Source organism: Lipophrys pholis, assembly GCF_963383615.2.
Source record: "Lipophrys pholis genome assembly, chromosome: 16".
NCBI classification, from domain to species: Eukaryota; Metazoa; Chordata; class Actinopteri; order Blenniiformes; family Blenniidae; genus Lipophrys; species Lipophrys pholis.
In genome coordinates this window covers 7,840,742-7,854,466 of record NC_137634.1, presented here as the reverse complement: position 1 = coordinate 7,854,466, position 13,725 = coordinate 7,840,742, and the positions used below count along the sequence as shown (strand labels likewise).

Sequence of the window (13,725 nt, the reverse complement as noted above, 5' to 3'; positions counted from 1 at the left end):
CTGTTGCAGCTACTGTGCTGTGAAATTAGATTCACAGTCTCCAGCAGGAACCACCCCCCCATCATTAAGCTTCAGACTACAGGCCTGTTTCCCTTTCTCTCTGCGTTAAGGGTGTTATTATATATCAGTCAAAAGTCATAGATGAAGAGCATCTGGCCAGGGCTCCCATATTGATTCGTGGCTTATATACTCTGGGCATCCTTTAGCCATTTCATAAGATGCAATAGACTGATAAGCTCTAACAAAAACACTGTCTACTTTGTTAGCGCCAGCTGCCCACATATTGAAAAGGATTGTTGATATGGCTAACAGTACTTGGCACAGTGTTACCAGACACTACACTTAATGAACCGCTATTGATTTCTTTATGGACGTCGTGAGTTGTAAAGCGCAATCTTCTTTCTTCAAGCGTGATAAATTGATAAATCTTTTTTTTTTCTTTCTTCAGACCCCCAGTCTGTAATCGAGACCCCGGGTCCCCCATTATGAGGTCATTTTATTTGACTCCAGGTTTGGTCCGTGTGTGTGAGAGTGGATTACCCAAGATGATGAGCTGGGGTTTGCTCTTGACCCCCACCCCGGCGCTGGTGCTTGCAGCCACCTCCACGTGGTACTGCACTCCGTTCTGTAGACCCCCGACTACCACTGAACGGATGGTTGCATCCACAGACTTATTGACGTGAAAGCGGGTTTCGTTGGCCAAACACCAGATCTGACAGACACGGACAGTGCAGACAGAACTCGGTGTAAATTCATAATGTACACGCCTGAAATATTCAGTCTGGAGGAGGTTGAGCGTACCTTGTACTCCTGGATGATGCCGTTCTGTTGGTCGGAGGGAGGGGGGTCCCACGACACACTGATGGATGTGCTATTGTGGTTTCCCACTGTCAACACTGTCACTTGCTGTGGAGGCGCTCCGGGTGCTGATGGGTCAAGAGAGTACAAGAGATTGAAGAATATTCATGACAAAAGAAAAAAGAAATAAATGAGTGGGAATGATGTTTGTATTTAAAAAGGGAAGTGACTGTTTTTCTATGTTGTCAAAAAAAAGGGATTTGTCTTCGCTTGCTGTGATGTTTTCTCCAAACAAAAACAGCAGATGGTTGCTGGAGCCTTTCATCTCAATTTTTTTTTCTAAATTATTTCAGATAGCCAGGATGCACTGAGATAAAACATTCAAACAAACACCAAGTTTCAGATTCCAGTACTTTACATTTGAGGTCCATTTGAGGCATAAAACCCCCCCCGAAAATGACCATTTCATGCAGATCAGAAAATTCGGATAAGAGCAGAAACTCACCCGCCAAGAAAAAAAGTGGCAGAACCCAAAAGCTAATAGGACTTTCATCATGGATTAGCGCCATTATGAAAACGTGTAAATGCTTCCAAAGTAGCCACATTCAATTTTGCATATCTTTATAGGAATGAGAATATTCAGCCACCATGTCCTATAATGAGGGCTTTTGCAATGGTTTGTCACCAGAAATGTGGCGCCTTAGGGTGCCAAATTCCTGCTCCACTCTTTAATAGGTCGTTTTTTAAAATGTACCAAACAGGCCTGATAACCTGCACGGGACAGATCAAAGATTTAAAGACACTGCAGGCTGCGGGAGGCCGAAACCAATGTCTATGCAACTGAGCAAATCATCATCCCTCTCTGAATAGACGAGCTCTGGGCACATAGTTTCTCACGATTCCCATTAAAACTATCATTACGTTCTGACTGAGTGGATGAAATAACTACTCTGAACCCAATTAAGGAGCTGCAAAATAATAATGCTAACCGCAGTGTGACCATATAAGCAACGCATTGAATTTCCAAAGCTGTGCAGAGAAACCAAAGCAGGTGGGCCATTGTCTGGGCCAGCGAGGAACATGGGTACTGCGAGTTAAATTCTCCAGATGGGCTTAGTTCTGCAAATGGGCTACGAGGAGCGCATACAAGTGCAGAGACAACACAAAGCAAAATATACAGTGCATGTTGTGATCAAATGCTGAAATGCTACAACAGAAGAATGGCTGGAAGCATCTGTGCCCATGCCCGACACTGACCTCTCCCAGTCTCCTGACATCTGGGAAGCTCAGCTGATTCACATTGTAAAATAAAGCAAAACAATATTTTTTTCCCCCCATAGGCTGGACAGATCTCCCTGTAAGATGTGGCTTGTAGAACAAGTCTTTAAACAGTCTGGCAGTACAAATAAATTAAATCAAGCACTGAAATGTCATTTAGTTTTCATTACGTCAACTGAATCCATTCAAACTAGTTCGAATGATCCCGACTTTCGGAAGCAATTACAGATGATCACAGATGTACTGTCCACAAACTAAGATGATGCACTGTTCAGCAAATTATTTATTTAAAGTCAAGCCAGCCAAGTATAAAACCCAATATATTATCTAACACCGATGGGATGGATTAATGATGAATTAATAAGAAGGCGCACACATAACTTATTAGTTCTTGCTTAACGCTCTAACTTCTGACAGGAATTAGCAGGCGTGCTTTTGATAACCATAACTCGTACTCTGTTTGCGTTGAATAATTTGATTACCATAAAGCAGCCAGAAGGCAGATAAATACAGTTTTGTCCCCATATACTAGTTATTACAGTGGTACAGGACTTTCTCAGTATCCATTCATAGACAAGATTCACCATCAGATCACACATTTGTAAGATTCAAAAACACACTAATATTCACTAACTTGCGTTTACTTTGGAAAAATTGGCAGAAGCGCTCATGTATTACTCCTTTTTTGACAATGCTCCATTCAGAAAATCAAAAGTAAATCTGGTAAAAATGTAGGCAGAAAGAAGTACACTGTGCCCAACAAACCAAATTTTCTCAAATCAGACCATGATCAAAAATCTGTTGAGGGAAAAGCAAACATTCAAACGAAAATGTCGCAGAGAAGACAGATTTCCGCCGCTGTTTCGAGGTTCATGAAACCCTCAGCCAGGAACATTTTGTTTATCCATTTTATTTGTTCCTCAAATTTGATTTCTCAAAAGTACAAATACGTACACAGATGTTCAGTCAGTGAGCTGCAAAATCCAGATGTTGTGCTTTTGCACCGGCACAGACAAAAGGAATAATAGTCGAGCTTTCCACGAGGGATACGGTGCATACTGAAATCCTACAAATGCCAGGTAAAATCTCATATCCCAATTTGCAATATTATGCTTTCCTCAAGAGTGCAGTGAGCAGTGAGAACTTGCACAAGCAATAAAAGCAACGTGGGGACATTGGCCACAAAAATATGTTTTTAATTTCATGCGGCTCTACAATCATACCCGGTAGAGGCTTTAACTCAAATCTGTATATATTTCCAATTAGCTGGTGAGTGTGGACCGTCATGCAAGAAACCCCCACTTCTCCAGATGTTACTTCAGGGGTGCTGTTTCAGCAAACAGATGGAGCCTTCTCAGCCAGTCAGATGTTTGCATTAGCAGAAGACAGGAACCATTAAGTGTACTCGTGCATTTTCCGTACGTACCAAAACAATCCCCGAGGACGAGTAATGGCTACAATACCAGTAATGACTCAAGAGTTACATCGCTCTAAATGGTCAGCGCAGGAGAAAAGGTCAAAGATTACATTCTTATTATTATGACTAATACTTACATTAGGACTGATGAAGACTGTGGCCAAAGAGTAAATTAAAGCAATTAATGTTTCTGATGTATGAGGGAATATTTCACCTTTTACTCACAGCTGTGCAATTAAACAAAAGGCACTTAAGCGGCTTAATGCTCTGCTATACAGGATGCAGGGAGGTAAACATAACCTGTTATGCAAATGCTTGCATAAATTATGCTAATCAGCGCGAGCATTCGCAAACATTTCTATGTCAACACGTCTGTGTGCAATGTGCGATAAAGCTAACTAGTCGAATCAGAAATGCCCACATCGGTAGAAATAACAATTGTAGCTCAATTCATTGTTTAAAGCTTACTTTAACTAGGTATGAATGCCTACACAGAGTGGAAAATAGCTCTTAAAATGTCACAGCGGATTAAATCTAAAGTTGGACTCTTTAGATTAAGTTAAAAGGACACAAATACAGGTCATCTTGGCACGAGCTGCTGCTGTGAGATTTTCACGTTGACTGATCAATGTCTTCATTATCAGACACCTTGGATGCAAAGCGTGAAGTGTTTGTTCCTCTGTCTCGATAGCTGATTCATATTTAACATCCTGAGGTTAATGAAATTTGTACTTTGAGTTAATTTAACTTCATCTAAGTTTATTAGGTTCATTTAGCTTAACTTCCCCAGTTTGACAAGCGAAGTGTCTATTAAACCAGCAGCTATGTTGCCAGCTGCACATTAGAAACGTTGTCAGCTGCCGTGCCAAATATGTTTTCAGCGCTGCATTTCGCTCAGCGTGCATCTGACTTTCAAATCCGACATGGAAGGCATCTGAACTTGTTCTCGGTGCAGTATTTCATGTCTGCATCGACAGGACCTGATTGGATTGGTATTCGAAGCTGGGCCAGAGACAGTCACAGTCTACTGAGGTTTCTTTGTTGTAATGCATCGTATGCTGGAGAGTAACTATTAATTATTGTGCACAAGACTCATTAAGTTATTTCAGCAATTGCGGCGGAAAAATAAACTGTTCCAGTAACAAGCCTGTTCTTGTAGACAGTAATTCAGGTGTCACTCTGTGAATTGCTAATATTCTTGAAATCACTGGAGTATTAAACATTAGGGCTTCGCAGCTAAATTAAAGATACAACTCTAAATTTAAGAGGGCCTGCAATTCTTTTCCACTTGAACTGCTGTTCCCCGAACTGTCTCTTCAATATTTAAGTTTTGATTTCAGGCAAGTTGTGAAAAGTTATGAAACGAGAACTAACTCTGATGATCTTGCGATCTTCTTGCGATGAGACACCTTAGGTTTCATCGCCACACCACATCGCTTCCTCTGATTTGCCATCAGTCAAAGGGGAGAGCCCGAGGATCCTACAAATGACAGTGACAGCACCTCTAACCTCTGACCAGCCACCGTCACTGAGGGATTGTAAGGATCATTAGTTTTAATACACAATGTTTCCCCTAAGCAGTAGATGCTTTGACATCTATCACCCCCGAAGAAACCCTCTGAAGGGGCTTCACAAAGGCAGCGGCACATTCCCAATCTGCCTTTGATAGATAACAAGTGTTTTTTTTCTTTTTCTTTGGAGGAGCACATTCCCTGGCTCTGGAGAATCGCTACATCAAGCCAATTTTTTTTCCAGTACCATGATGCTTCATTTCTTGGATCCCAAGTAACGAGAGCATGTTCACCGGTCTGCAAAGACCTACACCGATCCTGTGTGGCCATTTTAATTGGGCTCCAGTGAGGTGAGCTTCCCGTCCTCCACTAACTTTATCCCCAGCTCCGAGTGCGTCCTTTTTCTCTTGCTGGCCAGGAAGATGCAATGCTGTGATACTCTCATCATCAAACAAAGACGCTCTGGGCGAACATTTTCTTTTAAGCATTAATGGCGTCAGGATGACTTGATCTCAGCGCAAGTTCGAGCAGTGATGCAGAGGCGGAAATACATAATGATAAACCTTTGTTCACGCAGAGGAGAGCAGCTTAAGAGATCGACTACAGAGAGTATGAACAACAGTAACGTTAAGTTTTATCTTCCACATGAGCCAATTGAGTCTGGTCATGGTTTACATTTATTTCTATTCTAAGGTAAAATAAATAATGATAAAAAAAATTCAAAATAAAAAAATGAATAAAGCTCAAGCTATTGGCTTTGAGCCCAACAGACTACAGATCACAAAGTCAAGGAAGAACTTGTATGATTAATGTACACAATTCAAAGCTATTAAAGTAATCGTTTGTTCTACTTTATTCCAAACAAAGTAAAACAAAAGTGCAATGAATAAAATGACAATTAAAAGTTAGCATGCCCAAAAAGGGGTAGAAAGAAGCATAAACTAATTATATTCTACCACATCTCCAGTCAGTGTGTCTGCATCCTGTGATGTTCTTTTCTTTTCTTTTCTTTTCTTTTTCAGTCACATACTCTTAAACTTTCAGAAACTTAAAAAAGATAATAATAATAATAATAATAATAATAATAATAATAATAATAATAATAATAATAATAATAATAATAATAATACGAAGAAAGGAACCATCAAATAAATAAATAGGTACATAAATCGAAATGGTGTCACATTTGATCATGTTTGCCATACATACATAAAAAAATAAGAGAGAGAGACAGTCAACATATGAATAATCTGTGTTTGATTAATACATTTTTTGCACAATCACAGAACAGAGAGAGAGACACCTCCGGTGTGTTGTTGCCTATGAAAATTGGTGTGCGTATGCATGTGTGAGTAAAGAGGGGTCATATCATGCATGTCCGGACAGAAACATGGCAGCAGGGGTCCACAGAGGAGCAGAGAAAGAGTTGCGCTTATGTCAAAGGAGACAGTTTCTGCCCTCCCCCCTCCTGCCCACCAGCCCACAGAGGCCCGGGGTTGTCATAGAACCCCACTGCGCTGTCTGGGAGACCTGTTTTCACACACGGGGGACATGGCACTGCAGCAGTATGCGCGTGTGGGAGGGTGTACTTGAAATGCCATTATCCATTACCATCTAGCCATGAAGCCATTACTAGCGGCAACTAAATATAAAAGTAGGTAGAAACATTTACACAAGAGCGTCTGCTCATGCATAAGTAATCTTGCCTTCTTTTCAACATTAAGTGGGCAGGCATGATGATTTTTTTTATGTTGGCAATGTGGTTTTATTAGTTGCTTACCTTCTTCCATGGTGCGTGCAGTCATGGATTCACTGTCTGCACCCTGGAACTCATTGAAGTATGGCCTCACTTTAATCTCGTAGACAATGCCTTTCTTTAAATCCAAGAGTGTGAGGTCTCTTTCTGATGCAACCTTCAGGTCTTGTATCTGCCAAGGTCCCGGGGAGGGCAGCCCTGAAGTTTGCCGGTAAAGAACACGGTAGCCCTGAATGAACTGGGATGGATTCTCCACCTGGGAGCAGAGGGGAAGAAACGGGAGAAGGAAAATGACGGTGACTGCGTGCAGATGATGTGGGAGGCTTCAAGCATCTGTGTACCTGCAATGGATCAGCATTCAGCTTGTGTCCTCCGTCAGTGACAATGCATGCTTAGTTAGTCATACAGTTTAATTAGCAGCAGACAAACGGAAACCCCCGGGAAGGGACTTGTAACGTGTTCTCCGAGTCTGCACAGAAGCTCTGAGTCAGAGACCTTCTGCTTTGTCAGAGCTCAAAATTTGGATCAAAATACCTTTTCTTTTTATTTTTTTATTTATACTGGTCCGATTCAGAAGAGAAGTAATTTTGTTTTTTAAATAAATAGTGAAAGCATTCTAACAGGAGTAGAAGCAAGAAAGTGCTTTTACAAACTGAAGTTGAAGCAGCCTCTTCATCATCAGACTTGTCAAAATGATTCAGGAAAGGTTTTACTGTTGTCATTTTCCTCTCTTGCTCTCTCTGTATACATTTTCTGTATCTTCTCAACAATATGTGTCTAAAAGTCTTGTGAAATACTAGTTCCTTGTTGTCTGAGTCGATAGATTAAAAACAAATAAAATCACTCATTGTGGTTTGAATAGTGACTGCATGTCTGTATTTCAGAATTATTTCAATTCAGTCAATATATTTGTATGTTTATTTCTTGAGAGAACATGGCCTATAATAAATAGAGTTATTTTTGTTGTTTTTAGCCATTTGTGACTATAGGTTCCGTATAATACGAACAGGGATTAGATGTGTGTATGATATAAAGTGTGGAATGAGGCAAGCAAACAGGGAAAGCAGTTGCTGTCCTCTCATTGAACAACAGATTGTCCAATTAAAGCTGACTGGAATCCAAAACTCAAAATGGGGAAATGTAAATTGTTCCCACAGGACACTCACAGGGCAACAAAGACTTTTTGAAAACGATTTCAAAGGTACCCACGGCCCATAAACCACATTAATGCAGAAACTTTTCGAGGGTAATGAACGAGACGCTCTTTCCACAAATGGAACCGGGTCAAAAAAACATCTGCGGACCCATTCGCATCGACACAGTTTATTCTGCCACTGTATCCGTCTAAAAGCTACATTACAGTACCTGCTAGTCATACTGACAAGCAGGAAATAGCAGAATGGCATAAGCCCATCCTGGATGTGTTATTAACCTACAGCAGCAGGCAGTTGGGACTCCTTGCCAACAAACAGAAACATTTCCCAAATAAAGCACTGACTGCAAACTGCTTCCAGAAGTGACACATGTAGCACCTAATGGTGATGTATTTGTCCCGAACAGGAACATTAGTCTTGATTCCTGCATCACCTCAGACCAATCTGAATTGATATAGCGGCAGCTGTTCACACTGCAAATGTGCATCCATCCCATCGTACTTCCTGTGTGTGTGTGTGTGCCAACTAATCCCCAACACTGTGACATGCCAAGTAGAAAGTTCTCAAACAAGCTTAGCCACACAAGAAAAAAAAACAAAAAACTGAAAAAAAAAAAAAAAACTACTGTATAATACATTTTTAAAATGTTGTAAGTACTCACAGTCCATGTGACCTGCACTGAAGTGGAGCTGAGAACGACAGGATTATGCATGTTGACCACCACATCCCCCAGCTCTTTCTGCACACGGCGGTGGTCCACTCCCTGGGCTGTGGGACTAATGTCTGAGGTGGGAAGAAATACAGGCATTTAGCCTACAGTAGTGATGCTTATCACTGAAAATCCTTTGCAATCCATTCTTGTTTCTGTACCTTGAGTGCGGACAGGCTCAGACATCGGGCTTGGGTCCCCAAGCCCTTGAGCATTGACTGCCCTAATGATAAACAGGTAAACAGTATTGGGACGGAGGTCCTTCACCGCGAACTCAGTGGTCTTCACGTGGTCAGCGACTGTCTGCCAACTGTTACTCACTGATTGGCTGTAAAAAGGAAGAAACGAAATTAGTTATTAAAGATGCTTTACAGGGACAAGTAAACGTATTGCAAGAAATACAGAGTCAAAATGATGTGTAATAAAATGACAACATGACAGAACTGTGAGTGAGATCTTTTTTTAAATATTTCCTGTCATCATCAAAAAGAGCAATTACTTGAACAATCAGGAGACAAAGGGAGGGAAAAAAATACAAAGAAGCAAAACTAAAGTTTACGTCAATCAAATTCTGCTTCAATTTTCATTGATTTGCACAATAATTTACATGTGCAAATGATTTACACTCCATAAGAAAGACCATCAAGCATCAAGTTCATTCTTGAAACTGCCCACGCCTGCTTCAATAACCACAGAAACACCCACATCTGTTATTGCCATGAAAGTTCGGGGTCACTAAATGTTGCTCGGGGCCGTAGGTCAACAGACGTACCCAAAAGCCTCGATGACATAGGAGGACACTGGGGAGCCCGCCTCTGGCCCTGGTTCCCATGACAACGAGATACTGCTCTTGGTAACATCAGTGACCTCTGGCTTGGAGGGAGGCCCTGGGAGGGCGGTCGCATTGTGAGAGATGAAGTCCATGAGGTCAGTGGAGTCTGAGGAGGAGAGAGAGACAGAGAGAGCGAGAGAGAGAGACAAAATTAATACCCTTGAGACTGAACGAACATCAAGGACTTTTCCGCTTGATATGCATGAAACTGTGTTAATGTTTCATGTGGATTGTTGCCAATGAGCCAGACCTCTGACATCCAAGTAGGCACTCCATGACGTCTCTCCACTGGAGCTGGTCGCAACGCAGGTGTACAACCCCGAGTCCGACAGCTATGAAATACAGAACGTCATATTATGATTCAGGTGCAGTCAAGATTGGTTTAATGTGCAGCATGGTCTATCTAAGAGCTGTGACAACAACCTCAGCACAAATGATGAAAGATTTAGAGGACTCATGTCTATTAAACTGACCCACAAAGATTGTCTGCTGATCCACATAAAAATAAAACGGCTTTCAGCCTGTGCTCAATCGCTGCGTTTAAGTCAATCCTCAAGTCTTTGTAACTGTGATCCCAGTTGGTTTCTACAAGCGCTTACGTCACTCTGGGCTTTTGAAGAGGTTTGGAGCTGGTAGTACAGTAAAAATGCATTAACCTCCACTGGCCTGCTTTTGGCTCGAGAAAAGCCAGAGAGTGGATGAGAGGAAACTATAACACAGGGCAATGAAAAAAAAAATGACACACCCCCTCTTTTAAAAGCTTACATTAATTTTCTTAATTGATTTCCTCCAATAAGAGTCACCCACCATTCCAAGAGTCATCAACATTATCATCACCAGTGCTGACACAGGAAATAGTACATATGACAAGCTATTTTATATTGGCAAAGCCTTTGGAACCACTGACGACTGTGCTACCTCTTGAGGGAAAGTAGAGGAGTGACATAGGAAAAGCACTTTGACACCGTCACAGGACGCTGTATATTGCAGACGCTCCGTTATATTACCCCCTTTAGACTCCTCTTACCAGTTCCTGTCCTTGAGTCCTTGAGTCTAACAACTGCTGCCTCAGAGATTCAAACTAAATAGCAACATTTAACGACTTATAAAAATCAATACTCGCTATTCATCTTTTAGAAGCAACCTGACTGCACTTGTCTATTTGAATTACATTCAGCTGACATCATCTGGCAGATGAGAGAATTCTGCTTTCCTCTTTCGCATGCAAGACAAGATGTGCTGTACAAACACAGAAAACATCAGATGTGTGTTTGTTTGGGTTTTTGTGCTGTAATCTGGGTACACGTTGTTCATTGACAATTCAGATTCAAAAATACTCCTTTCACTGTAGCACTTTAATGTGCAACTTTGTACTATGTGAAATGTGAAAAACCTAAAGGCCCAACAACACTGTATTCAAAGTTTATTGCACCAAAACCAGCCTTGGTCCTAAATTTCAGCCAGTCTAAAAGTGCCTCATTGAGCTCTACTGAGAACAGCCTTTTTCTGCGTCTGTACCTTTAAATGATAATGAGCTGTGACTGCTCATTATAAGAAGAAATGGTGCTCGCCCGCTGAAAGTAAAAATCGTTTTTTGTTGCAAATGGTGAATTCAAATGTAAATAGGAAGTTTTGACTTCTATGCTCCTTGGCATTTTCAATTGCTTTTTTTGTCAACTGCTCTTTGTTGGTTATTTGTTGTGGTCATGTGAACAACAAGAAGCGGGACATTAAAATTTTCCAAAGCTCCAAGAACAAAAAAAATAAAATAAAGTTGAAGCATGACTTTCTCAAATAAAGATAATTCTTTGTATTTTGTTTGGTATTTTGTAAAGATAATTACATTTTTACGATCATACTCGACATCTTTAAAAAAAATAAAAAAATTTAAAAACACAAAAGGGAAGCCAAATCCTGCCAGACACACCCAATCTCAAATTCATATGAAAGCGAATGCCTTGTTGCAGATCTGTTCTATATTGTGCAGATTGTCTAAGGAGGATTCTCAAATCCCCCGGTTGAGAACTAATGGTCTACTTTATTATACCCACTGTGGTACTCTGGATCTGCAGGCTGCCGTGCTCCATGAGGGAAAAACGCGGATCTTTTCCCAGCAGACTGGCCCCATTCTTTCGCCAGGTGACTGTTGGCTCCGGGTCCCCTGATGCCTGACACCTGAGTAGAGACAAACCCCCCAGCACTTGCGTTTGATTGGACGGGCCCTGACGGATGATAGGTGGTGGGCGGTCCTTCAGGGCTGCGGAGGACAATCAAGAAACGATAGGTTAGTTATTTGAAATCACTTCGAGAGCTGTAATTTTCATGTCATGGTCTAACTAGTTGCCAGATTTGTGAAGTGGGAAAAAAAACAAAAAAAACATGACCTTATCAGAAGGTGTTAATTTGTGATTGCAATAATTACACAAGTGGTTGCAGGGCCAAGATGGTAGGGTTCAATCTGATGGATTTATTGTAAGAGAAAGTGACTGTTTTGTGAGCCTTTTCCACTGTAGGGCAGGGTGCTCATGGCACTGCATCACACCTTTGAGCTTTAATTACTAGGTGAGGATTAACGATGCTTCACCCGTGGTGCTAATTACCATACCTTCTTTATAACACCTCTCAACACAACCATGCCTGTCCTCTCTCCTCCCCCTGAGCAGCCCACCTCCCACCCGCGAGCACGCACAAAAGCTAAACTTGGAATTAGCATGCCAAGCAGAACAACAATACATCTCTTTTTAAAGCTTTTTAGAGCATGTTATATCATCCAGAAAACAGCCACTCAGAAACCGTAATTTCTGGAGTGTTGAATTTCCCTATGCCTTGTAACTACCCCTCGCCACCCAATTTCTTCACTTGCTGCTCTCCACTGTTATCAGGTCTGTCTCGATTCCACACAAGTGTTTACAGCAGGCTGCCCCTGCCGTATCTCGCATCACACTTCCTTCAGCACAATGAGCAGCACAGCAATTCGAGCAGAATAGCCGAAAAAATAAAATCAGGAAGACTACAAGCCGCACAGTACAGTAAGCAAAACCTCATGCGGCATGCCAGTTATTACTGAGACTGAACTGCCTATATTTCCAGCAAATAAACATGAGCTATATTGTGTTGCAGACAAGCCTTTATCAGGATTTGACTGATGTGTTGGACCATTTTGAGTGGAGAATATAAGGTCTTGCCAATCAGTCTTTCATGGGAAAATAGTTTTTTTTCAGTTGAACATAAAACTGGTCAGTGCATTAACTAAATAAAAAAAATAAAAATACATCTGCTATAGAGAAAGCCAGACATATCCCAAGTGATCAAGGGAGAAAACCAAAAGTACTTTATTGCTTTTTGTTGATTTAGATGTATTAGACGTATTTCTGCACAAATGCAATGATGCACTCAAGATTTAGTGACAGAGGCAATAATACAATGTTACTGTTGGGAGAACAGTTGCTATTTATATGCCTGCGACAGAGCAGATTTCCACAAACACCACTGCTCAAGGCTACAGTTGAAAGATAATTCTCCTAGTCCTGTTTTTGATTTCTACTCCTTGATCCAAGATCACAGCAGTAGCCAGGATCAGACTTCTGGCATCCGGAGAGTCTTTAAACATGAGTCATATAGGGTCATGTACACATCTTATATATATATATATATATATATATATATATAACTATGTAACTAAAAGAACTGTGATCACCCACTTCCACAGCAGTTGGGTGACAATATTAGTGGAAATTATACTTGTTGTTTGTGTGTTGATGAATTTCTCTTTCCTTGCCAATTATAAACAAGACAATTAGGTGATATTCCAGTTTATTACCAAAGAAAATTGAAAAAAATAAAATAAAATTGCAATTGTGCACAATTAAGCTAGAATCTGACAATGTCACCCCCAAAAATAAATGAATCAGAAAATAGTTTGGAAAAATACAGATCACTCCAAATACCACAACAAATAATTACATCAGATTGAAAATGTCAACTTGTTTTCCATTTCGCCTGTTCAAAATTAACATTATTAGAACGGAAAGTACCCACTTCTTCGTGCCATGCAAAGCTATATAACAGTCACCTTTTTTTCTGATGTAAACATATTTTACATATGAAGAGGAAAAAAATAAAGTTGGACATATATCTGATTGGAAATCTATGTAACCTGTCAGTCGAACATCAATGCCTATTTTATAAATGAATCATCTGATTCCTCAAAAGGCTTTGACCCCCCCCCCTTCCCCCCAATACTGATATTGTAGTCTCAAGTAATGCTAGA

General features: G+C 40.8%; 1 protein-coding gene across 1 annotated transcript in view; it reads right to left on the bottom strand.

The window, feature by feature from the left end:
- Positions 1-496: 496 nt before the first annotated feature.
- Positions 497-13,725, bottom strand: part of LOC308121839 (roundabout homolog 2-like) — a gene marked incomplete at both ends in the record, with an annotated part of 78,020 nt that continues 64,791 nt past the window's right edge. The window contains 9 exons of the mRNA XM_080483365.1: positions 497-712; positions 802-926; positions 6,481-6,534; positions 6,785-7,016; positions 8,576-8,697; positions 8,785-8,951; positions 9,396-9,561; positions 9,706-9,787; positions 11,507-11,712. Of these exons, the coding sequence (XP_080339491.1) occupies positions 497-712; positions 802-926; positions 6,481-6,534; positions 6,785-7,016; positions 8,576-8,697; positions 8,785-8,951; positions 9,396-9,561; positions 9,706-9,787; positions 11,507-11,712 (1,370 nt within the window). The remainder of the gene's footprint in view (positions 713-801; positions 927-6,480; positions 6,535-6,784; positions 7,017-8,575; positions 8,698-8,784; positions 8,952-9,395; positions 9,562-9,705; positions 9,788-11,506; positions 11,713-13,725) is intronic.